Genomic DNA, 25,639 nt, shown 5'->3' on the forward strand with positions numbered 1-25,639 from the left:
GAAAACATGGCTATTCGATAAACAGTAAACCCCTCCCTCCAGCGCCTTGAGACCCTCTAGGTGAGTAGTGCGCTTTATAAATTCATGAACTTGAACTTGAACTATATTTCAGACAGAGTGCTCCGCAACCCTCTGTATCAGTCACCTATTGAGTGCGTTGGGTCAGTGACAGGTCAGCTATTCAGACAAGTCGGACAATTTCTCTAGCTAAACCTAGGCTAGTTATACTGTTTTTGGGTCAGTGTACCACCCCCCAAATGTTGCAAGTGTCAGAATCCCCAATTTCGATTGGTCCCAAAGTAGGATAGGTCAACACACCAATCATATTCGAATTCTACAAGCCTAAATTTGCATACTCTAGGACCGCCTAGTGATTTTGGGGTTCTCATGAGATATTCTACAGAATACAATGGAAAAATTACAAATGTAACAATTGCGGTACAGTTCAGCTCCATCCTGCTGGGTCGCAGGTCACGTTCTCAGGAGCATCTTGACTGTGGCTGCCAGCTGGCTGAGTTCCACTGCTCAAGGTTGCCTTTTCTCTGCCAGGGTGACATGCGCAGTAGAGACTTTCAAGATGGCTCGCATATCCCTCAGACCCCCAATATCGCGGTACATGAAAGGAAAGCGAAAACAAATTAAAACATAGAAATAAATGAATTCTCTGTATACCATGAATAGCTACTCTATACCCCTTACTTGAAAAATATACTATGGCATTACGGTTTAGTGCAACAGACAATAACACGAAAACATCAGCGCAAGCTTCACCATGTGAGTACACAGACGGCCATTTTAAAAGCAAGTGCGCAGGCGCAAAGATTCCCACCAAAACTGCAAGTACGTCACGTCACGTGAGTGTGACTAACGCATGCGCAGAAAAAAACCTGCCAAGCAGCGGCCATTTTTAGTCACAAGGGTTATTGAATTAGTAGATACATAGGCAAGCGTCACTAGGACACCCAAAATGTAAATTAAAGGGAAATTAGTAAGACGAACAGGTTGAATTACATGATTATATGTTATTCGAGGTTCTTGAATTCCAGCAAGTCGCGTAATATGCGAAATCTTGCTTCATCACCACCTCTATGTTCAGTCCAGTTCTGAGGCCACGGGATAGGCAGCGGCTACTGGTTTGAGGTCACTTTCCTTTGATGTCATGTGACCTGTCCTAGTAAGGCTGCGCAAACTGACCAAGTAAACCCTTTTTTGTACTTGACTCTCAAGTTAGCGAGGGCGAGCAGTCACAATATTCTCAGCTTTGTAATGTCGACCAGCTTGAACTCCGAGCTCAACAATAGATCAACAGGCTTGATTTAATAAGTGTCCAGCACACTGCTTATCTTGCCAAGACACAGGTATTTTAAAAAACTCTCTTTATTGAACTAGTGCTCAATCGATGGTGTTGACAACGAAAATACGGTGCACATTAGCGAGAGTGATTAGACCAAAAAGGCAAAGTCTGCAAATAAGAAGTGAGTAACATAGCTTTGCTTGTCCTGATACTCCCTGGCCAAATCCCACTACATAAAACTAGGTCGCAAGGATGGTACATATTCAACTTTCACTGCTTCATGGCGCGTCACATGGCCCGGTAGCTCTACCATCCCTCCCATATCTTTCCCATTTAAAAGGGCAGCCCCTGCTGAGATGCACCCTGTGTCCACCCGTTGACACCAATCAAGATCTGCTTCCCAATCCTCCACCCTGGGGGGGAGAGCTGGCTCCCCAACAGCTGCAATATTATGCTTGCCAACCGCCGAAGCCAGGGCCAGTCATATTCTGCAAAAACGATGCCATGTCACCTCACTCGTGATATTCAGGAGGTGCCATTTGCCCCCACGGGGATCGCTAGTCCCATAACCTGGGACATTATTCTCATGATCTCTACCCAGTAGCATTGAATTACCGGACAACTCCACACCACATTAAAACAAGCCCCCCCTCACATTCCCAGACGCATAGAGGTGGCCGCCCACCCTATTCGGTGCAACAAAGATCTGGAGTAGTTGGTCCTATGTAGGATCTGTAGTTAAATTAGACCAAAACTAGTTCTAATTGCCACCTCCCTGGCACCCTGAATGGCCTCAACCCAATCGCCATCGCCAAGTGTGCCTAGATCCCTCTCCCACACATCCCTCCGCGTCCCCAAGGGATCCAGGGAATTGTAGATCAACTTCCTATAGATGGTTGAGATTGCTTTTTCGGTCAGTGGATTAGTTAGTAGCTGGTCCTCCAGTGGGGATGCATCAGGCAACTGCCCCCCTTCCCGGATGTGACCATGCAGAGCGTGATCCACCTGCAAATGTCAGAACCGTTTTTAGTCACCTCATTTATACTTTTGTTGTAGGATCGTGAAGGGCACAAGCGCCTGTCCCCTCCACACATCGCCCGGCCGCTCTAAGCTAATCAATCCCCATTTTGTGAAGCCCTGCAATACGCCCGCTGCACTTAAGAGATCACCATCATACAGTGGAGTAATTTTAGTCAGCTTACCTTCTCAGCCTAAATACTTGGTAGCCTCTCTCCACACCCTTACCAATGTTTGGGTATGAGTAGGTAGGGTGCACTTATACTTTCTTCGATACTGCACCGGGGTGGAGTAACCTCTCTTGCCCATGGCCAATCTGTCTACCCGGTAAGCAGGTTCCACACGGTCCGCAAAAACCCAGTTGTTGACTGCCACCAGCTGCGTGGCCCAGTAATACTTGAGAACGCTCCAGACCGCCGGTCCACCTTAATAAACTCCCCTCTGCAACTTACTCAGCGTGAAGTGCCACCATCCCACAACAGGAGCAGAAGTTCTCAGTCTACCTAGTTGGGCCGCCGCGTGACACATTATGTATAGCACTATTGGTCCATTGTTGGAAGTCGAAGGACCCTTTAAAAACAACAACACTAATAACACGGGCAAGAGGCCCATAAGAAGTGAGCAGTGATGAGTGGACAGAAAAGTGTCAGCAAGAGAAGAGGTAGTAGGAAAAACAGATTACGCCCAAATATTTAAAGCCATGTAGTGCCACCCGAACTGTGCACCTAGAGTGCAGCCGCAGGGTCCCTGCCTCCAGCAGGAATATTAAGGACTTCTTCCAATTGATCTTATATCCTGAATGATCTCCAAATATGTGAAAAATTTGTAGGATTCGTTCACTCGAGAAGACTTGTTACGTGTCATATAGCAAAACGTCAGCGTAGAGGGAGATTCTCTCATCCCACTCCTGATCAACTGGAATACCTCATATGAGAGGTCCTGCCGATCCCACGCACGTGAGAAGAACATAGGAGACAAGGAATATCTCTGTCGGACGTCAAAGACTCGGAAGACTGTATTATTGATGCGCAGAGAGGCCACATACAAGAGCTTGACAACAGCACCACTGGTTTTAGCAAAGGAATCCCCTGTTACATGTGGTGCTCCCATTAAGGTGTCGGAGTAAAGCCCGATTGATAAGGATGATCCACTGTTGCAATTTCTGTCCGCAGGCAGATCGCCAGGGCCTCCGCAAGGACCTTAGTCTCACAACCTTATTTTCAGGCAGTCTGAAACCTACTCTGGAGGCACTCCCTGATTTTATCCATCATGCAATTATATCATTCTAACGGGAGCTCATCAGGCCCCGTCGCTGGCCCTGTTTGCAAGGTTCCTATTGTCTTATTTATTTAGTCTACTGTCAGGTCTTGATCTAGTGTGTCTCGGTCCTCATTCGTTAGCATTGGCAGGGTCAGGTCTTTCAGGAAGTCTCTCCCAGTATTTCCGTCCCTGTGTTGTCAGTGTCCTCAAGGATCCAGTTCCGTCCTTTGTCTTGTCTCTCTAACCATGCAAGCAACTCATTGGCTTTATCACAAACATTATAGGTACAATTCTGGGTAGTCAGCGCATGAGTGCACGCTATTTTTCATTAGTCCTCTTAATGTGTGCTGCTTCAGTTGATGGTGTAATGGGAGAGAAACTGATTCCCCACTTGCCAAGCGAGCCTCCAGGAAAGCACATTCCCTGTCCTGAGCCTCGCACTTCAATTTACGTTACTTCAACATTCCCCCAATCAAGGCTTGTGTCTGGCCTCGAATCACTGCCTCAAATTCATCCTATAGTACGCAAGCTGATTCAACAGGACGCCCGTTCTCCTTAAAGTAGAAGTCTGCTTGCTCCATCTCTCATACGAGCTTTGAATGTCTTGTCCTATAAATATCATGGATCAACCCTTGGGGGTAGGATGAAGTCCACAAACGGATCATCGAGTTGCACCTCCACCAGTGAATGGTCTGAGATTCCCCCTGCTATGTGTGTCGCGGCTCTAAAATCAACACTATAGACAGTCTGGGTGAAAAGATAGTGCAGGCACGCCAGACTACCATGTGCTGCAGACAGGTGGGTCCGGTTCTGATCCCCTCTAGGGGCAATTGGGAGTATCATGAATATAGTATAGGTGCAGTTCTGTCACTCCCGTCACCCCAATGCGTATATATGCTCTGTCGTAAGCGTCTTACCCATTCGCAGGATGAGTCCGTCTTGCCTGGGTCTCTTTCCTGTTTGAATGGCATGCCCGAACTCTCTCGAGAGAGCAGTGACCCACCAGCAGGCTTTTGTGGAGCGCTTTTGTACTGGATGTAGGGCTGCATTCAGTAGGGCACCCACTCTGTCTTTTCTTTCCAGTTGCCTGAAGATCAGCAGTCCCAAGGTAGCAGTCACACCTGGCCTGTTGGTAAGTGCAGCCCCTCTGGAGGCCCGACCGTCAGCAATTGAGCCCACACTGTGGCCGGCTGGACCACAGGCGTAAGCTCAGACAGGGTGTTCGACACTGGAGTAGGTATAGTCCCTCATGGGCCTCTGACATAGAGTAGTCAGAAATTCAGCAGCTAAAATCCCAACACAGGCTCTCCAGGAAGCCAGTAGATTCAGACCCTGTTGTGTTAGGAATTTGGCAAATGCAACCTTGTACGGTCCGGTTGGCAGCACACAATCGTCCAACTGGGCTCATAGAGTATTATTTTCTACCTTGAACTGTTGGGAGAGTCTTGGGGGTGGGGGTGGGGAGGGTCCCTCAGACTAGCAGTTTCCTCTGTCGCACTCTCACATTGCATTTATCTTACGCACACCAACACCCTGAACACGCACTTGATGTTAATCCAAAGTCTGGGCACAGGCATAGAAATGGAGCATTACATGGGTGTGTCAGTAGGACGCCACTACACTGATCATGATGCAAAGATCTCATCAGGCTATTGATCCTTTCAACAGGGTGCAATGCCACCACCGCTCTAGCTGTTAAACCTATGACAGTCCTCTGCCTTAAATAAGGGCACACTTGGTGTGACCCCCCAGGTCACAGGACCAGTCCAAGACCTCTCATAGTACCTTGTTAGAAGTTGCACAGTACTGGGTGGCAGAAAAATCTCCTGTAATTGTTTTTTTTAACTTTGTAGTAGATTTACCCCAGTAACATGCAGTTACAAGTTTGACGCCATGGACTGGGGAGTTGCCACGAGGAACAGATTCTTCTGCCTGTCAAACCACATGCCATTCACTATTTCATAGTGTTTTTCTGCTTTTATTTACCACTTGTTTTAAGTAGGTGGTAGATAAATGCATGTGGTTGGTTGGGGGGAGATAGGTGAAGCAGGGGAGGGACGGGGAAAGCATTTTCTAACAGAGGGAGTAAGGTAAATGTTATTTGCATGATTAACAAAAATCTTACAATTACTACATTCTTAAAGAAAACACACCAATTTAAAATACAGTCTGATAATTTTAAAATTTCTAAAAATCCAAATTAGTTTTCTTAAATAACATGAACACAATTTATAGACATTACATCAGACCGTCATCTTTCCAGGACTTAAAATAAATATTGTCAATTAATATTTCTGTAATTTATGTGTGATGTCATGAAAATAGTCATGAATGTTGTTGTTAATTATCTTAGACTTCCAGATTTCCTGTGGGCAACTCACAAGTATCCAACTTCTTTTTAACAAGTATTAAAAATTTAGTAAAATTGGCGTTCATTTTAATACCCGACGGTCTAAAAAAACTACCATGGCATGTCTGCAGGTACGAACAACTCTGCCAATGAAGCAGTTTTTCAAATATCGTTTTCTTTCCGCCATCATTCCTGCACATATACTAACAAAATGCAAAATACTTTCGTCCCATAGGTTGCATAGGCTGCACATAGTCGGCTTAGATGGTCTCAACCAGGGCACTAAATGTTTTAAGCCAGGTAAGTTGCCGGATCGTGCTTTCATAAAGGTGTTTTTGGTTTGTAGAGACCGTGGTATTTCTAAATATGGTTGGACCTTAAGACTCGTATATTCCTGGACCAACATCCATGCGTGGTATCTCTTAATAAACAGTTCTTTGTCTTTTAAAAGTGACATTTTTTTATTTTCAAAAACCTTTATTAAGGAATATCAACATGACAGACACAATACACCGTGCAGAACTGCCGCGCGCGGTAGCAAGATAAATTACAATACAGACATTGAGTTGCAATTGGGTTACGTTTACAGCAATTCAGTAAAACCAGGAATGTTAAAGTCACAGAACCACAGTCCAGGGCTACAGCCTCCCAAGGGGAAGCACGCATAGAAGCAAAATAACAGATGAAAGTCTAAAGCAGCAGGGGTGCTAACGGGAAGTAGGGGAGGTGGGAGCATTCACTAACCAATACCGGCGGCCGCCGCAGACCCAGGGCTGGCGGGGAACGTGGGAGAGGTAGTGCCGCTGGGTTGGGAGCGGGAAAAGGAGATAGACGACCAGGAGGGCCCAAATGTCGACAGGGCGGGAGCTGGCAGGCATTAAATCCCAAAACTCAGAGAGGAGTCTGGCATCGAGAGACATCCTCCAACCAACTCTCAACCCTAGGAGCAGGCCGCCGACCCCAAACATGTCCACCCTACGTCTGGCGAGGACCAAAAGCATCGAAATCAGGCGGCGGGAAGCATCAGGGCAAAACTTAACAAAGCCAAGAAGGCACAGCGGAGGGTCTGGGCGCACTGCAGCACCGGTGATGTCAGAGACGGTGGAGCACACTGCCTGCCAGAACTCAGAGACCTTGAGGCAGAGCCAAACTGAGCAAAGTCTGTGGCGGGAGCAGCGCAACGCATACAAGTATCGCCAGGGGTGAGCTCGAACCAGTGGAGCAGCACTGGGGTGCGGTACAGTCTGTGCAAGTACTTTAAGTGGATCAGGCGGAGCCGGTAATTCGGGGACAACTTTTTAGTTTGATTACAGCAATACAAACAGTCGGCCTCCGAAATGTCAATTCTAAAGTCTGCGCAATCCGATGAGATGGGGGCAGACCCCAAGGACAAAGCGTACAGTTTGGTGACTAACTTGTGCGGCGACGTGGAAGTATGAATGAAGTCCAGAGCCGGGAGAGTGGGCGGGGGCTGAGGCAATGTGGAGTGCAGTTTCCGGCAAGTGGCACGTAACTGATAAAATAGTAGCATGTCCTGCAACCCCGGAGACTCTGGAAGAGTGTAAAAGGAATTCTCCGGGTAAAGATCCGCCACTGTTCTCAGGCCCAAACGCGCCGCGTGTCGGGACATGCTGGAAGACTGGAGTGAAGGGAAATCTGGGTGATCCGAAAGTCAGGCGCACCCATCCCATCGGCAGACATAGGGAGGGTGAGGATATCGTAGGCCACCCTGGGTTGTACACCTGCCCAAATAAGCGAAATGACTAGAAAGCGAAGTTTGCGAAAGAAATGAGAGGTGAGGGGGATAGGTATGTTCAAGAAGAGATTGAGGAATTTAGGCAGGACCACCATTTTTGGTATGGCGATACGGCCAGCCAAGATTAGCGGCAATCGGCTCCACAAAGGGATTCTGGATTCAAGCCAATCAACAGCCCGCCCTAAGTTTGACCTCCACAATTCAAACTTAACCAGATGCCCAAATAGCGTGTGGGGCCAGATGCCCACACGAATGGAAAGTCCGGTGTGAAGGGGACAGTAGCATCAGTCAGGGGAAATAGGACCGACTTACTCCAGTTCATCTGGGTGCCCGAAAGCCCGTCAAAACTTATGATTTCCCGAACCATGGGGCTAAGGTTTTCCTGGGGGTGGCGGATATATAGGGTGACGTCATCCGCATACATTGAGACCAGGAGAGAGCGGGAAGAGAAACCAATGCCCCTCTGTGTATGGTGCTGCCGTAGCCTGGCAGCCAAGGGCTTCATGGCGATGGCAAAAAGCATGGGCGATAACGGACACCCCAGGCGAGTGCCACGGGCAATGTTGATCGGGTCGTATACCTGACCATTAATGCGGAGACATGCGGAGGAACTGGTGTAAAGGAGTTTGATATTACGCAGAAAGTGAGTGCTGAAACCCATACGCGGTAGAATGCTGAACAGGTACGGCCACTCCAACGTATCGAATGCCTTGGTGGCGTCGAGCAGTATGGCCACGGGCGGCAAGTTAGGGTTAATTTGATGCCGGACAGAGAAAATGGTGCGAAGATTATGTGAGGTTGCCCTGCCAGGTATGAAGCCAGATTGATCAGGGAGATTTGGCGAAGATTTTATTATCTATGTTTATTAGGGAAAGAGGACGGGAGGAGTCATGACGGTCGGCAGGCTTGTCAGGTTTAAGGAGCAAATTTATCAATGCTTCGCGCAGGGACTACATGAATAGCCCGGTGTCGAAAGACTCATTATACATAGCCTCCAGATGCGGTTCCAGGATGTCAGCGAATGATTTGTAGAATGAGGCTTGCAGGCCATCCAGGCCAGGGGCCTTGTCACTAGGTAAGCTGTTGATCGCTGCCAATATTTCTTCCCTGGAGAATGGCTCAACAAGAAATTTTCGATGGTAGTCTTCGAGCCAGACGAGGGCGAAGGACTCAAAATATTGGTCGAACTCCTCCCGTGGCAAGGGAGTGCCGGCACAATAGAGGTGAGCGTAAAAGGCAAGAAAACGGGATTTAATATCTTCCGGAGAGGTGGTCCTGTCCAGGCTCCATCACTGAGAGCAGTTATATAGGAGGCAGCGAGCGGTGTATGTAGGAGGTTAGCAAGGGTACACCCCGGTCGGTCTCCCTCCCCAAAGCGGCGCGCTCGACCCTCTCTACCAAGGAAGGACAGTTCACGAGAATTCGGTATGCTTTTGGCAAAGCAGCGCCAGCGTCTCAGGGCTTGGGCACGCCGCCTGGGTGGCATCAATCCACGAGTATTTCACTTCCATATACGGCTCGGGAGCAATTTTGCTTTTATTAATGGGGTATAAGTTGGGCCTCCTAAGGAGCTATAAAGTTGGCGAAAAGCCCCATGTAGACTTTTGGCTCTTTCCTTCATCTCCATTTTATGGTATGAAAAAGATCCTTTCTCGTCATACAGTATCCCAAGATATTTATAACATCGAACTTTTTCTAGCTCTCGCTTTTTGTGTGACCATTTGTATTGACTGCCCTTCCGATTTTTGGTACTGACTTCCATTACTTTTGTTTTTGTTTCATTTATTGTCATTTTGTTCTCAATTGAATACATTGATGTTTTGTTTATTAATTGCTGCAGTCCTATCCTTGTTTGGCTTAGCAGGACGACGTCATCAGCGTATAATACGTTCGATATTTGTTTCTCAGCCTGCTTTGGTGAGTCTGCTAACTCATTGTTCATTGCAAGGGTAAAGTCTGATAAAAATAGATTAAATAAATATGGAGCTAAAACACACCCTTGCTTTAGGCTTTGAATGTTTTTTAATTTTCCTCGAAAGCTTTGAACCATTCCCTAGCCGGACTCTTGTCCAGGTATCAGTATATAACAATTGTATTGCATTTAAAAGGCTGGAGCTAATGCCATAACGATCCAGTTTCCTCCATAAAATCTGCCTATTTACGCAGTCAAAGGCAGCTTTAAAATCAACGAAACATAAATATAATGGCTGTTTTCTTGTTTTATATTTTTCCATTAAAATTCCCAGTGTTAACACGTTTGTTGTTGTACCTTGACCGTGTACAAAACCTGATTGATTCGGTGGAATTAAATGGTTTTCATTAGCCCAATCAATTAACTCCTTAAGTAGAATCGATGCAACTAATTTGGCTTCGATATCTTGGAGCGTAATTAATCTGTAATTGGATGGGAGGGACCCGTCCCCACTTTTTTATATAGGAGAAATTATAGATCCGTTCCATGCCTCGGGGACTGTTCTTTATTGGAGAGCATGATTAAATACTGGTGTTCGATAGCTCGACCAATATGATGCTTTCTCCTTATACAACACAGCGGGAATCCCATGTGGGCCGGAGGCACCATTGGATCTCTGATTCTTTATTAATTTACATACTCGGTTTTCTGTTATCTCTGTTCAGTTATTATTCTTTTCTACTCCTATTCTATTTATAGCCCAATCAGTAGAATTCACAGCCAAGTTAGGAGTAGGATTCAAATGCATGTCTATAAACGATACCCATTCAGATTCAGTTACTGTTGATGAAGTAGATTTCCTACTAGATCTACTCAGTTTGTTTACTAGAATCCAGAAGCCTCTTGACTTACTCCTTTTGCAAGCATATAGAGCTTTTGCCCACAACTATTGCTTTTCTTGCATTTTGTCCTTCCAGACCATTTTCCTTACTCCTGTATTTATCTTTTTAAGTTTTACTCTGTAAATTAAATTAACTGGGAACTTTTTTACCTATCTCAGGATTCTGTTACGTCCTTTTTTTTAATTGATGGCTTTCAAACTAAATTTTCACCTATGAAAATGCTGGTTTTTTCCTCCACTGACCTTTATTAGCATATTGAGATTGTGGTAATTAATTGCTTTGTGAAGAGAGACCATTTTTCGACAGCATTCGAATAATCTCCTTCGAAGTGAAAATCCACAATTGCCTGCGCAGTGTTTGTAATAGAATCTTTGGTGTTATCTGACCAATAAAGTTTCTTATAATTTACTGTCGTTATTTCTCCCGGAAGTGTCCTATAGTTTTCAAATCTTAGGCCATTTAGGTTTAACTCAATTATTTGTTGATCGTGGTCGTTTATATATATATTCCCTCTTTCCGATAAGACAACATTTTATGAAATAGATTCAACGATGCTATAGTATAATCTATTCTAGCACTATGATCCCTTGCTTGAAAAGCCCATGCTGGTGGCAAATCTTGAGGAAATCGCCCATTTTTCCATCTTAGACCTATGGTTTCTAATTCTTATACAAGAGTCTCGCCGATGTTTTCATTCTCTTGTTCCCTCACACCCATTGTTGATGAAAAACTTGGAATTGACCATAAGTAATTTTGCCATTGTATTTCAACATCTCTATCGTAAGACCATAAAATATTCATGTTATAATCACCGGTAATAATAATCTCAGGTTGGGTGTCATTGTCCAGTAGCTGCAATATCATAATTATCAAATTGGTCGCCATTGTTCTTCGTAATTATATACGTTGATTACTACAAGAGATGTAATTATATTTTGTTCCTTTAATCGTATTTTGACAATTAGATAATCCTTTTGACTTGGGACGTCCATTTCACTTTCCATTTTTAGCTCAGTTGATATAAAAATAGCCAAACCCCCACAAAGTCTGCCATAGTTACTTGTTCTCTTAGCTAATGAGTAATAACCCTATACCCTTCCAATCTAAAAAGAACTAAAGCCCAAGTCTCTTGTAAACAAATGATTTGAAAACAGCACAAAGTAGCTAATTGGTTATTCTGAATCTTTGCTTGAACCCCATTTATATTCCACGAATATAATCTGACCCTTTTATTCATAATTGTCGGCCCCCTTAAAGAAACTTCAGATTGTAGATGTCAATCCTGTCTGACATTATGGAGGGCTGCTGTTAGCCAACCTAATTTGACAATGTCAAATAATAGGTCTACTTTTTTTACCTCTAATAATTTTAAAAGATGCCTGTTGGTCATACCTGTGGGTTTTTTAATATTGAGTATTTCTTATTATTATCGGTTCTCATTGGTTATGATTTTGTAATTTTGTTGAAACAAAAGGGCTAGGATAGGAAGGTTGCAGGGGAGTTGTTATTTTTATTCACCAGTCCTGAAAGAGATTATGTTCTTGCATAATAAGGCTGGCGGCAGTAGAAGATGTCCAAATTACTAATGTTGATTTGCGATTATTATTCTTGATGTGTGGAATTCAATTGATTCTATGTCGGTACATTTAATTTTCTTTAATGAGGGTACTGCATTACACAATTTTAATATGTTCCCACGAGTCATGATATCATTATTACCCCTAGATTTATATTCCGGCGTAGAAATTACCTGCAACACTCCTTCTTTTTAATCTGGGTTATTTAATTTAATTTGTTGCAGGCTATTTTCACCTTGAGCATGCTCAATTAACCTTCCATTATGATTATTAACAGTTTGAGACCATGATTGTCGATGTTTATGTAACTGCTTCGCTTCTGTTCCCAGATCTTGTGGTAATTTAATATCCTTCCAGGTTTTTAACAAATCTCTATTCGTTTCATCCCCTCTGATACTCTCACTCTTTGCTCTATTTGTTTCCAATTGTGATGGCTTATTCTCCACCTGTTTATTACATTCCTCCACTTGCAGCATTTCTAAGGACTGAATTTTCCCATACTCTATCATTTTTATACTATCAGCTTGCTTGTTTAGGCATTTATTTTTCATAACTGCTTGTACCTCCGATAGGTCTTTATTAAATAGAGGGTACAAGGGTTTTGTTGGAGACATTTGTTTACCCTCACCTTCACAATATGATATTTGGTCATGGTTGTTTCCAGTGTTCAATCTCACTATATCTGATGCATTTGTATTTTTTTGTACTTTTAGAAGCTTTATTTCTTGCTTTCCATTGTTTTTTCCTCTGACTTTTTGATAGTTAAACTTCCGGAGCTGCGTCTGTCATTGTTGATTGTGTCGAGCATAGGTTTATCACTTCTTGATCTTTTTTTATCATCTATTTTATCTTTAACAACAACAGTATTGTCTTTACATTTTATTGTATCTTTAGAGGGGCAGTCGGTCTTGATGGGTTGAATTCCCACATTAGGAAAATTCCCTTTTACATCGTCAATTATTGTTTTTAAAATGTCCGGAATGGTAGCCAGTTTGTTAATTAGTGGGGCACAACTACACTCTGCATATGTCGCTATTGGCTGAGATTGTGCCCTTACTATTAGATTATATTGTGTTGTTATCTTCTGCTCAGTTCCGGCAACAGAGGATGCCGTAGCACTCAAGAAATCTATTTGGACCTCTTTTTTATTGGACTTATATGTTAAAGCTTTAAGAGTTAATTGCGAAGTTTTGAAGAATAAATCCCAAATTGCTCCCGCGTTCCCACTTTCTGGTACCTGAGTACCTGGGTTATGGTGTTGCCCATTTATGAATGATAGGTCCTTATACTCCTCTTTTTGTGCTCCTTGAAAATCATGTCCCTCGTCACAAGAATTAATGAATTGTGGACTACTATTCAAAACGTCTTTTTGATACGGAGTACTCCAACACTGCAGAGTTTCTGGGTTGCTGTTGTATTCGTCCTTATTAATTTGAGATCCGTTATTTTGATTACATTTCGGCTGGTCCTGTTTTTTAACTGAATTTATTTTAGACAGAGTAAGATCCGATTTCAGTGGGGTATTGGCTTCCCTTATGATTTTCACCCCACCATTTAGTTCATTTGGAGCTTCTTGCTCTCCTTGATTTATTTGTCCCAAATTAGATGGTTCCCCTATCCCGTTAGCTATTCTGATTTTTACTTGCACTTCTATTGGCATTGGCTGCCTAGTTGGTAGTAATTGCTGAGTATCTCTCATTGTTAGATTCATGCATTTTGGGTCCTCTTGTTGTGAACGACCAGTAAGTGGAATAGTTAACATCTCTAGGTCCGTTATTTGACCCCAATGGTTGACTTGGTCCTTAGTTGAATTTGACATTCGTTCGACTTCAGCTTCAGACTCAGGGTGGCCTGGTTCACTTACTCCTTGCTTAGGGGATATAATATTTTTTCTACTCAGTGGTTTAATCGGAGTTTGAAGATCACATGGGTTAGTTAGCAATTTTAGCATAGCACCAGTTGGATCTTTCATAAAATCAAACTTTGACTGCGACTTTCCCAGTTTCCCAAATGTATGGACCTTAGATGATTTAAAGGACTGTACGTCACCTGTCTGTTTTATTTTAAACATATTTAATATTAGTGTTTGTTGTATTTTTCTTTTCCTTTTGATAGGAGGGAAAGGTGGCCGCTCTTTTCCTGACCTCATAATACACCCTCTAAGGTGAAGAAGTCTTGCTTCTTTCAGAGAATCAAACCAAATGGTGCTTTGATTGGACAAAAACACCTCCAAACACCTCCAAGGGAAAACACCCCCAAAGCACACCTCAGTACAGAATCCACCGGTGCTGCTGGTTACTTATTTAATTAACTAATTAATGAATTAATTGATTAATATCCGGGCTCCGGGTAGGGCTGTAGTCTAGGCATGCAGAGTAATTCAGGGGTCGAGGGGTGCTTCAACAGGGTCAAAGTCTATTGTCACTTTCCCCTTTGCATAATTTCTCAGATTTTGTATTACAGACTTATTACAGACTGAAATGGCTCAGCGACTTAGGGACCGATCAACCTTAACTACTCTCCACATGCCACACACCTCTTGCCACTTGTCACTCACCACTCACTGTTCATTGCTTGTTCGTTGCTATTAATCGCTGTCAAGAGTACAAGGGAGAATGCTGGCAATCGTTCAGGAGCAGGAGCGGGATCCAGAGCCAGCCCACCTACAGACGGCAGATGTAGACACTTCCCTCCACTCCTCTGCTCAGCTCTGCTCTGCTCAATGCTTGGTGTATATATGTAAAATCAGGCGGCAGTTCCCTGAGTTCTGAGGAATGATTGAAGCGTGCGATGTCGGACCATGGATGCGTCCATTCCTCATCGGAAATAGGACGGTGAATTAAGTCTTCCCACATAGACATATACCGGGGGCGTGTGGAAAGCACTGTTTTAAGGAGGAAGCTATAGATAAATGAGATCACCCCTTTCATGTTAGCAGTCTTGGTGAGAAAGGCCTCAAATTTTGTGAGAGGTCGAGTAGCAGCCTCCCGTATCTGAGGTGTGAGGGCCCAGTGCATTAATTGGATATACTGATATTTTCCCGTGTTCTTTAATACAAAGTCCCTTTGACATTGATCAAAAGTAAGGGGATCAAAATTGTGGAACAAATGTATTAGAGTTAAGCAGCCTCCCCTTCTCCAGGCATCAAAGGGTCCCTCATGTTGGGCTGGGGGGAAAACTGGATTGAAATGGATTGGAGTGAATGGGGATGGAAAAGAAGTCCACCTGTCGTTGCCCAAAATTGAGTCCCATACTTTAAGAGTGGTGCGTGTGGGGCAGCTAAGGTCACCCTGTCAGCCGCCTGGAAGAGAAGGGAGGCTACATCTATTTCCCTATGGCACTCTCGTCTTTGGAGACTGCTTAGCCTTGAACGAATGGTTGATATTTTCAGAGATAATGATAAGAATTTCGAATTTAAATGGGGCCCCCTTGTCTCCTTCCTCTCCCAGGGCCGTCCGTCTGCAGTGTGTCCCTCCACCATCAGAGCCCGCCATCTCTTCCAGTTTAGATCACAATCCCAGTGTCGACCAACCTCTCGTTAGTATGAACACGCCGCCACCATGGGTGGGGTGGGAAGTGGTTTTTTATTAGTTTTTTTTCTTTGTTCCTTGTTAGATTCATAATTACTTATCCCATGTTAGGATGAGTTTGTCCACGCTTTTTGGCTATTCCGCATACAACACCTCGGTGGGGCAACCTGGAGAAATTACCGTTACAGAAGGCCGTTGAGTTTTCTTTAGACCTATCTGCTGGCTTTGCAAAGTTGCATGATCTTCTTTTTTTTCTTTTTTATCTCTCTCTCTAAGCTCCGGGGCACTTAGAAGCTGTATCTTTCATTTGGCTTATCTAATAAGAGGAGGAGCTGATTTATATTGATGAATGCACTTTGTCCCCCTGTTATAATTCTGTTGAGGCTTTCTGATCCCCTGCGTGGGACCAAGTGATGATGTAATTTTTGCCTGTGGACTGTGGACAAAAAAATGTATAAACACATTTTTTACATAAATCAGGTGGCAGGCCAAGGCTCCTCTGTGCTCCTCTGTGCCCTGCAGCAGCCGCCGCATGAACAGCACCAGCAGTGCCTTAGCACCGCGGTGCCGGCAGCGGCCGTTCCTGCCCCCATCGCAGATCCGTAGAACTTAAAGCGCCCGTATAACAGGACGCGGGTGAAGCGGGAACCGGTCACAAAACAAACCCTGGCAGTCGTCCCAGGCTCCACTCCGCTTGCTCGTCAACTCCTCCTCGGCTCGGCCCCTCGGCTCTAATCGATACGCTCTGCACTCAACACCGAATCACAGTCCGACAACAACTGTGAACACCAACAGAGGGAAGAATTGTGTGTTTCCCCCAGTTAGTGAAAAAAAACAGCATAATTCTTGGCTGCTTCTGCTGCACCCAGAGTCTTATGCGTTTTTTCAGTCTAAGTTTTCTGTCTGGAAAAAGATTGTGTCCTGGTTTTCTGCACCAGTAAATCCAGGTGCAGAAAAACCTAACAACTAATGATCAGGTGCAATAAAATGAACACATGAAAGTGCGCCTTAATTTCATTGCCCTGCATTCACACTCTGGACCATAGTTGAGGGATAGGTCTAGGCATAGTCCTCGCAGCACACAATAGATTTGCTTGAGGCAGAGGCCAAAACTCAAAAGTCAGGATACCAGATACAAGTAGGTGGTAACCCAGGGCAGGGGAAAACGCCTGTTTTGCGTGGTAGAGTCATTCCCGTCCCAGAAATCTGCAATACAAATTAATTAATAGTATATATTTTTTTAATATCTGTTTTGTGCCTGTCCATATGACTTTAATATCTGCCTTTGGGATTCTATGTTACAACTCCATAGGGTACATGTATCCTTTGTGATCTTAATAAAATGTTGAAAATTCTACAAATCCTTACTCCTACATCCAAGTACTCTCATGCTACCATTCTACACTCTGCTCTGTCTGAAAAACAGCTCAACATTTTTAAAATTCTGCAATGATTTGGCTTGTAAATGATATTTTTGGAAATGTACATGTATTAACTATTTAATTTTAATACTACAGGTGATTGAAATTACGGACGAAGAAAGCAAGATTTAGCACTAAGCAACTGAATGTCTGTGCCATAAGAAGGATTATTTCGAAAAACTGAAGGACATCCAGCATTCTACGTTTAAACATTTTCCAAAAATCTAAGTGTGGCAAGGAAAGTACTATACCTGTAAGTGAAGTCTTTAATTTAGCATTTCATTAACCCAGAGCAAAGCCATATCTGTGCACACAGCATCGGAAATAATGTAGAAAAATCACTTCAGCATCTTCATCTGAAATATTATCAGAAAGACAAATTGCCTCAGCATGACAGAATAACGTTCATCTAAAGCATCATGTAATTCTAGAGAGGAAGCACACACTGCATAAAAGAAAGTTACAGCAAAAGGTTCTTCTGGATACCATCAAAGAAAAGACACTGAAAGAAGACTCCGCAGCTGACATGTTAACATTCAAAAGATTGGAAATTTTTTATTGTGTGGTGTTCTGTAATTCTATGTAAATCGCCTCAACATTATCTGTTGTGCTATGTAAAACTGTTAAATATAGAAAATGGATTAAAGGAGCACTGTTGCGCTATAGCTAATGTAAATAAATCCTCGTCTTCAGAACTACAAACCTTAACCTTACACCAAACATAGAAAGGGTAAATGGAACTGATGTTCTGCGACTAATGATCCACAATAGTACTGTGCACGTTCTAACTCCCTCAGTTACTGCCATTACGTCAGTGCAAAAAGGTACTTATCAGTTTAATCATTAAATATCAGACTAACACCTTATTACTGCATTAGTAAGAACCTATACAAATAGATTTGAGAAAAACTTCAGTCACAAAATAAGTTGCTGCCGGAGAGGCTATTACCTAAAGACTATTATCTGCTAGAAACATTTCGACAGGTGTTACAGGGCTGCTTCCAGACATATTTTGCTCAATTCAAGTGTTAAGAAGATTACACACAATTTCTTTTAGAGGTAAATGCTGAACATTATCTAAACAAGCCTGACTCTAAAATCAGGTTCACCCTTACCGTGGCATATAAGCAAGAGAAAACTAAACGTAGAGATATTAACTCTAGGAATAAACCTTATAAAAACACGGACTGTGAGAACAAATTCAGTGTTCAAACCCGCCTCAATCGAGGCAAAATAACCGAAGTTGGGGAAAAAAGTTACCTGTGCCAAAAAAGATACAGCCGTAAATCTTATCTCACAGAATTTGACAGAATGCACACAGGGGGAATCCACTCTCAGTGCAATGTATGCCAAAAAAATTTCAGGCGTAAATCTTATCTCACTGAGCATATGAGAATCCACACTGGGGGAAACCACTCTCAGTGCAATGTATGCCAAAAAAGTTTCAGGCGTAAATCTTATCTCACTGAGCATATGAGAATCCACACTGGAGAAAAACCTTATCAGTGCGCTGAATGCCATAAAAGGTTTAGTATCAAACCGAGCCTATATCGACATGCATTAACCCACTCTGTGGAAAAACTTTACCAGTGCGGTGAATGCCAAAAAAGTTTCAACCGTAAATCTTATTTCTCTGAACATATGAGAATCCACTCTGGGGAAAACCCTTATCAGTGCTCTGAATGCCAGGAAAGGTTTTGTAACAAACAAAGTCTTACTCGACATGTAATAACCCACTCTGGCAAAAAACCTTACCAGTGCTCTGAATGCCAGAAATGTTTCATTTACAAAACTAGTCTCACTCGTCATAGAATAATCCACACTGGGAATAAACCTTATCAGTGCATGGATTGTCAGAAATGTTTCATTGACAAAAACAGTCTCACTCGGCATAGAAGAACCCACACTGGTGATAAACCTTTTCAGTGCTCTGAATGCCAGAAATGTTTCAGTTGCAAAAGCAGACTAACTGAACATACAAGAATCCACTCTGGAGAAAACCCTTATCAGTGCTCTGAATGCCCAAAACAGTTCAACCGTAAATCACTTCTAACTGCACATTTGAGATTCCACACTGGGGAAAAACCTTATCAGTGCTCTGAATGCCAGGAAAGGTTTTGTAACAAACAAAGTCTTTCTCGACATACAATAAGCCATTCTGTGGAACAACCTTATCAGTGCTCTGAGTGCCAGAAATGTTTCAGTATAAAAAGTAGTCTCACACGGCATACAAAGATCCACTCTGGGGAAAAACGTTATCAGTGCACTGAATGCCACAAATGTTTCAGTCAAAGAAGCTATCTCACTCACCATACAAGAACGCACACTGGGGAAAAACCTTATCAGTGCCCTGAATGCCCAAAAGATTTCAAACTTAAATCACTTCTAACTGCACATGTGAGATTCCACACTGGGGAAAAACCTTATCAGTGCTCTGAATGCCAGAATTGCTTCAGTGAAAAAAGACATCTCACGCTGCATATACAAACCCACACTGGAGAAAAACCGTATCAGTGCTCTGAATGCCAGAAATGTTTCAGTGAAAAAAGACATCTCATGCTGCATATATTGACCCACACTGGGGAAAACCCCTATCAGTGCTCTGAATGCCAGAAATGTTTCAGTGACAAAGGAAGTCTTTCTCGACATACAATAACCCACACTGTGGAAAAACCTTATCAGTGCTCTGAATGCCCAACATATTTCAAACTTAAATCACTTCTAACTGCACATGTGAGATTCCACACTGGGGAAAAACCTTATCAGTGCTCTGAATGCCAGAGATGTTTCAGTGACAAAATGAGACTCACTAAACATACAAGGATTCACACTTGGGTAAAACGTTATCAGTGCACTGAATGCGACAAATGTTTCAGTGAAAAAAGCAGTCTCACTCAGCATATAAGAACCCACACTGGGGAAAAACCTTATCAGTGCTCTGAATGTCACAAAGGTTTCAGTCAAAAAAACAGTCTCATTCATCATTTAAGAACCCACACTGGGGAAAAACCTTATCAGTGCTCTGAATGCCAGATATGTTTCATTCAAAAAAGAAGTCTCACTCAGCATATAAGAACCCACACTGGGGAAAAACCTTATCAGTGCTCTGAATGCCACAAATGTTTCATTGGAAAAAACAGTCTCGCTCATCATATAAGAACCCACACTGGGGAAAAACCTTTTCAGTGCTCTGAATGCCAGAAATGTTTCAGTGAAAAACGCAGTCTCACTTACCATATAAGAATCCACACTGGGGAAAAACCTTATCAGTGCTCCGAATGCCAAAAATGTTTCAACCAAAAATCTCATCTCACTGAACATGTGAAAATCCATACTGGTGAAAAAAATTATCAGTGCTCTAAATGTCAGAAAAAATTCAGGGGTAGAGATGGTTACAAGTGCCATAAGAAAACACACCATCAAAATAATTCAGTTCTCCGAATGCCAGAAAAGCATCAATTTTAAACTCAATTTCACTCTACATGAGCAGACGCTCACGGGGTAAAACATTACCAATGCTGTGAATGCCAGAAATTCCTATTTAATAGGCACAGCCTCACTAACCATAAGCGACTCCATACTGATGGAAAACCTTATGAGTGCTCTGAATGCCAGAAAAGCTGCAGAGAAAAACGCTATTTCACCATGACAAATTGACACTGGAGAAAATCCTTATGCCATAAAAGCTTGAATCTGAAAGACAATGTTATGAGAGATCCCACTCTGCGGTAAAACCTTATGAGTGCTCGAAATGCAAGCAAAGTATTGGTTACAAATTACTTCTCACTTGACATGAGCGAACTCACACGAGAGAATAAAAGCCTTATGTGTTTTCTAAATGTCAGATAAGGTTTAGTCTTGAATACAATGTCACTTCTCAAGAGAGAATTCACACTGGACTAAAGCCTTATACAGGAGGGGAAAGCCAGAAACGTTTTACTCAGAAAGGAGATCTCACTAAACATGAGAAATACATCCACATGAGGTGAAAAGTAAGGCGTACCTTGAGTTGCAGAAAAGCTTCTAACAACCTGACTTTACATGAGAGAGCACATATTGTAGTTGCAATAGGATTCATCAAAAAACTCTTGCAGGATAACTTAGGCTGCCCACATGCAACCTCCAAAGAAATTTCACGCCTGGAAATATTTTTAATTGCAACAGAATCCACAATTTGATTATCTGAAAGTTACAAAACTCTCAAGGTATTTACTTTAGACAAAGAAGTGTCAGTGGTTGCAAAAATCAACTGATTGCCAAAAAAATCACAATAATAATGTCTTAAATTTTACTCCACCCAAAAGGTTTCTACTCACCCTTGTTTCTTAACATATGACTGATATCTATATTTTCACGATAAGATTAAGCCTATGCAGAGTTCCTCAATGAGGAACTCTGCAAAGTGATAAAAAACTCTGGCGGTCTACGTGGAGTTCCGCTAGCAGTGGAGTGCGTAAGGGTCATGACGTTTGTGGTGATTTTGATCTCCTGGTGTTTGTCCCGCCCTGTAAAAATAATCACGAATGGCACCATGTGCAGCGCAAGAGGGTGCAGCTGCTTCTACTCGAGCGGCATCTTTGTCAATGTGAAGGAAGTTTTCTCAACGCAAGTGGTTGTCACCTGCCACGACCACTCGCATTGAAAAATCCGACCACCCGCTTTGAGAAATAGCCCCAGGAGGTTGATTTTGTTCGCCAACTAGACCATGGCGTGCACGAGCAAGTTAAAATCTCATCAGGAGGTGGATTTTCCCCGCTCCGGCACATGCCGTTGAAGAGCGCGAGCGTAGAAAAAACCTCGCTGTGCTCCATGAACCGGAGTTTTTAGGAACTATGGGAGCTCCGCGGAAAACTCCGCGAGCAGAGTTCACCACCCAGAATGAGATAATATACGACACCATGAAAACATAACAAACCAGTTACTTGCCTTCGGTAACGCTCTTTCTGGTGAATACTCCTTTACCTGCAGATTCCTCACCTTGTGAATATTCCCCACACGCCAGACTGGATCCTCCAACTTTAAAGCAGAGTAGGAGACAACATCCAGCTCAGTGTCGACATCATTCTGCTCCAGAAGTGACAAGCGGAGACTCCTATAAGCACTTTCCATGCGCTCTGTGAACAACTACAGAGGTCTATGAGTTCATTATCTCACAGGTCTGTATCACATATGCAGGCCCTGGGCAGATATTAATTCACCATTTTTATCATGATTAGAATTCAGATGAAGTCTTTTCATTTCCAAAAATTCGAATTGTATTCTCAGCAGCAAGTGTATATATAAATCGTTGAGTGATGACTGCGCAGTGCTCAAGATGAGTGATCTGATGATAAAACAGTCCGATCCACATTTTGTACACAAAAACAGGGCTGTAAATACTTTCGTACAATACAAGTTAAGCAAAGGCGATTCTTAGAAGACATAATTTATATGAAATAGTCCCTGTATAGTCAATGTTTCGACCCTTCCAATTAATTACCGTGGTCTCATCAGGACGGTAGATCGGCGCCTCTCTAATTTGCCCATAGAATGGTAGGGTAGGGGTCAGTTTGGGTGGGGGTGGCAGGATCTGTCTTTTTTCCAGATGCTTGGAAAAAAGCATCGATTTTGCCACTTCTAAAGACTCCTTCCCTCGATCCCTAAGATGTAAAGTACTACAAAGCCAAATTGGTCTTTTCTCTTCCCGATGAAATTTTAGAAAAGGCCATGAATGAGGAGATCACCAACTTCTTCGAAAATACGGACTGTATGGATCCTGTTCAACATGGTTTTAGACCCTACTACTGTACAGAGTCAACCTTATCGGCAGTGACTGAAGACATCAGATCCATTATAGATAGAGGAGATTTATGCAGCCTTGATCTTATTCGATCTTTGGCTTTATTTGATACGGTTAACCATTTCTCTTTGGTAAGCTGTTTAGAAAGTATAAGCATCAACAGTACTGGTCTGAAACTGACCAGGTTCTTTTTGTCAAACAGAGGGCAATTGGTACCTTTGGAAGATTTTACCTTTGCCCCATTTTCACTTCCTTGTGGGGTCTCGGGGATCTTCAATAAGTCTGACTTTGCCTAATGCCTACATTACTACATTAATTGAACTAGTTCGATCCTGCTGGTTCTCTGCATTCTTTTATGCCAGTGATACCCAAATAGTAGTATCGGTTACTGCAGAACCTGAAAAAGTGGCAAAAGATTTTAGAACAAGTATGACTAGCATCGCTAATTGGATGCAGAAGAATTTCTTAAAATTGGATGCACAAAAAACAGAGTTAGTGCTATTTGGTAAGGATTCCTTCTGGAACACCTTTTGGTGGCCACACAGTCTCGAGCCCCTTCCACTCCCAGTTAAGAAGGCTAGAAATTTGGGTAGTCGTCTTTGACTCAAAACTCACTTTTATTGACCACTCCAATCAGGTAACCTCTTCCTGTTTCCTTATGTTAAAACATTCGAAGAAAATCTTGCCCTTCCTTCCCATGGAGCTTAGGGAAAGTGTTATCCTGGTTCTTGTCGTATCTAAAATGGATTATTTTATTGAACTTTATATGGGCTCCCAGTTGTCTTCTCAATAAGTTACAAACAGTCCAAAATATGGCAGCAAGACTGCTGAAGATCCTCCCCAAATTCCGCTCAGCCTTTAAAGCCATTTATGTTATGTTATGTTATATATTTCTTATATCGCGCACTGCTAGTCGAGACTGTCCTGGCGCGAGAGAAGATTCAGTGTCAGAAATAAAAAGAGAGATAACAAGAAAGGACATGTGGATTACATGAGTTGCTTGAATAAAAAGGTTTTAAGATGTTTTTTAAAATATGTAAGGTTTGTCGTGTGTCTCAGATGGTCAGGGAGGCTATTCCATAGCTGGGCGGCTCTGACCGTCATGGATTTTCCCCCCATTTAAGACCTCCATCGGCTGCCTATTAGGGAAAGAATTACATACAAAGCCTTACCATAAGGCACTGCATCAGGTTGGCCCTCGCTTCCTACAAGATGTTCAAATGATATGCCCCATTTCGTACTCTACGGTCCAGCTATAGTAGGCAGGTATGTTTGCCCAGAATAAAAAGTGTCCATTGGGGAGGACGACGTTTCTCCCACTTCACCTCTAGATGGTGGAACTCTATTAAATCATTTGAGGTCAGCCTCAAGTATTGAAGTTAAGGAAGGAACTTAAGCCTTTTCTTTTCAGCCCATAGTTTAATGTTCTCATCTAACTGCTAGGCAAATGTTTAGGTATTTTATATCCCGTACTGTCAGGTTTCAAATGACAATAGTGCCAAGATGCCTTTTTGGTAATTGTGTGCTTGATAAAACAATTAACATTAACATTATCAGACTCTGCTAGCTGCAGCCTGATGATAATAATATAAAATAAACACAGCCTTCCCTTAACTTTAAAAGGAAAATATGACCTGGTTCTAATTTAAAAATGAACTCAAAGCTGTGAGTTAATCCAGTGGTGTCTGGGAGCTGCTGGTAACTCGCGATTGACTGGTTGAAGACACCTGCTTTACATTTAATAAAATTCGGCCAAAAGCCATTCCAAATATTTAAGTATTTATTGTTTTGAGGGAGGGGTCTATTGTGATTTTGAGCCCATACATTCATGTTTTATCCTTTTTACATCATGAGTTCTTATGCGTCCATTGTATTCCTGTTTAAATTGTATTCCTTTTTTTGGTGTTTTTAAAAACCTTTTCTAAGAACGTGAATTGACGAGGTTTCTTTTTTTCTCTCAGTTGATATGTTTTCACCCTCCTTTGTGGATTTTTTACAAACTGTTCAATTTTTTCCATTCTTTGGCACCACCAGTGTTGCAGTGCATAGGTTTCAGTATTTATTTCCCTTTTTTGCTGAGGGTGATTTTGGCATGAATTCAGATTTTCCTTGCACACTTTTACTGTCACCTTTTCCTAATCACGTTTGGTTACCGTACAGCAGACTTTGTATTTGAAATTCATCTTCCCCTTGTCACCTGATCTTATTCTGTTTTTTTCTCTGGCTGCAATGGACTTCTATGCACCTATATTGAAACTCGGTTTGTACAAATTTGCTTCAAGCATTTTTGTTTTCCCTTTCATTGCAGGTGATTGATCTTGCCCTTATTTCATTTCATTGTGTTCATGCAACCTCATTTTAAAAAATGTAAAGTTTTCCATTGTGATTTCATTTCTGTTGCTTTTTATTTTTTATTAGTTGCACTTACTTTAGAGCAGACTTGGTTGACTTTTTAAATAACTTTTACCAGCAAGCACAAGGAGATGATGGACGGAGTGCTGAAACTTTTCAGACACTCACCCCCAGTCACAGATCTGGGTTGAATCCATTATCATTCTTTAGTTCACTTAACCACCCCAGTTCAGACCCAGCCATATGCAAATCAGTCTTGATGCTTGTTTCCGGTCCAGTTGAGACCTGACTTGGCAGTTCGGTCTGGACTGTTCCTTTGAGGCACAGGGTCAAGACTGATTTGCATATGGCCGGGCCTGAAATGGGGTGGCGAAGTGAGCGATGATGGATTCAATTCAGATCTGTGACTCGAGGTGAGTGTCTGAAAAGTTTCAGCGGTCCGTCCATGCACAAAAAGAAGGCAAAGAAGCATTGTCACTCTTTGCCTTC

General features: G+C 42.7%; 1 protein-coding gene and 1 long non-coding RNA gene across 2 annotated transcripts in view; both read left to right on the forward strand.

Moving 5' to 3' along the window:
• Window positions 1-17,604, forward strand: part of LOC144808009 (uncharacterized) — a 61,302-nt gene extending 43,698 nt beyond the window's left edge. Inside the window, exon 4 of the long non-coding RNA XR_013606563.1 lies at window positions 17,116-17,604. This is a non-coding gene — a long non-coding RNA (uncharacterized LOC144808009). The remainder of the gene's footprint in view (window positions 1-17,115) is intronic.
• Window positions 17,605-18,330: 726 nt separating this feature from the next.
• On the forward strand, window positions 18,331-25,114 carry LOC144805298 (uncharacterized). The gene is made up of 3 exons (XM_078671955.1): window positions 18,331-18,363; window positions 18,694-20,383; window positions 25,107-25,114. The coding sequence occupies exons 1-3, from the start codon at window positions 18,331-18,333 to the stop codon at window positions 25,112-25,114; spliced, it is 1,731 nt and encodes a 576-aa protein (XP_078528081.1).
• Window positions 25,115-25,639: the final 525 nt, after the last annotated feature.

This window comes from Lissotriton helveticus, chromosome 1_2, assembly GCF_964261635.1.
Source record: "Lissotriton helveticus chromosome 1_2, aLisHel1.1, whole genome shotgun sequence".
Taxonomy (NCBI): Eukaryota; Metazoa; Chordata; class Amphibia; order Caudata; family Salamandridae; genus Lissotriton; species Lissotriton helveticus.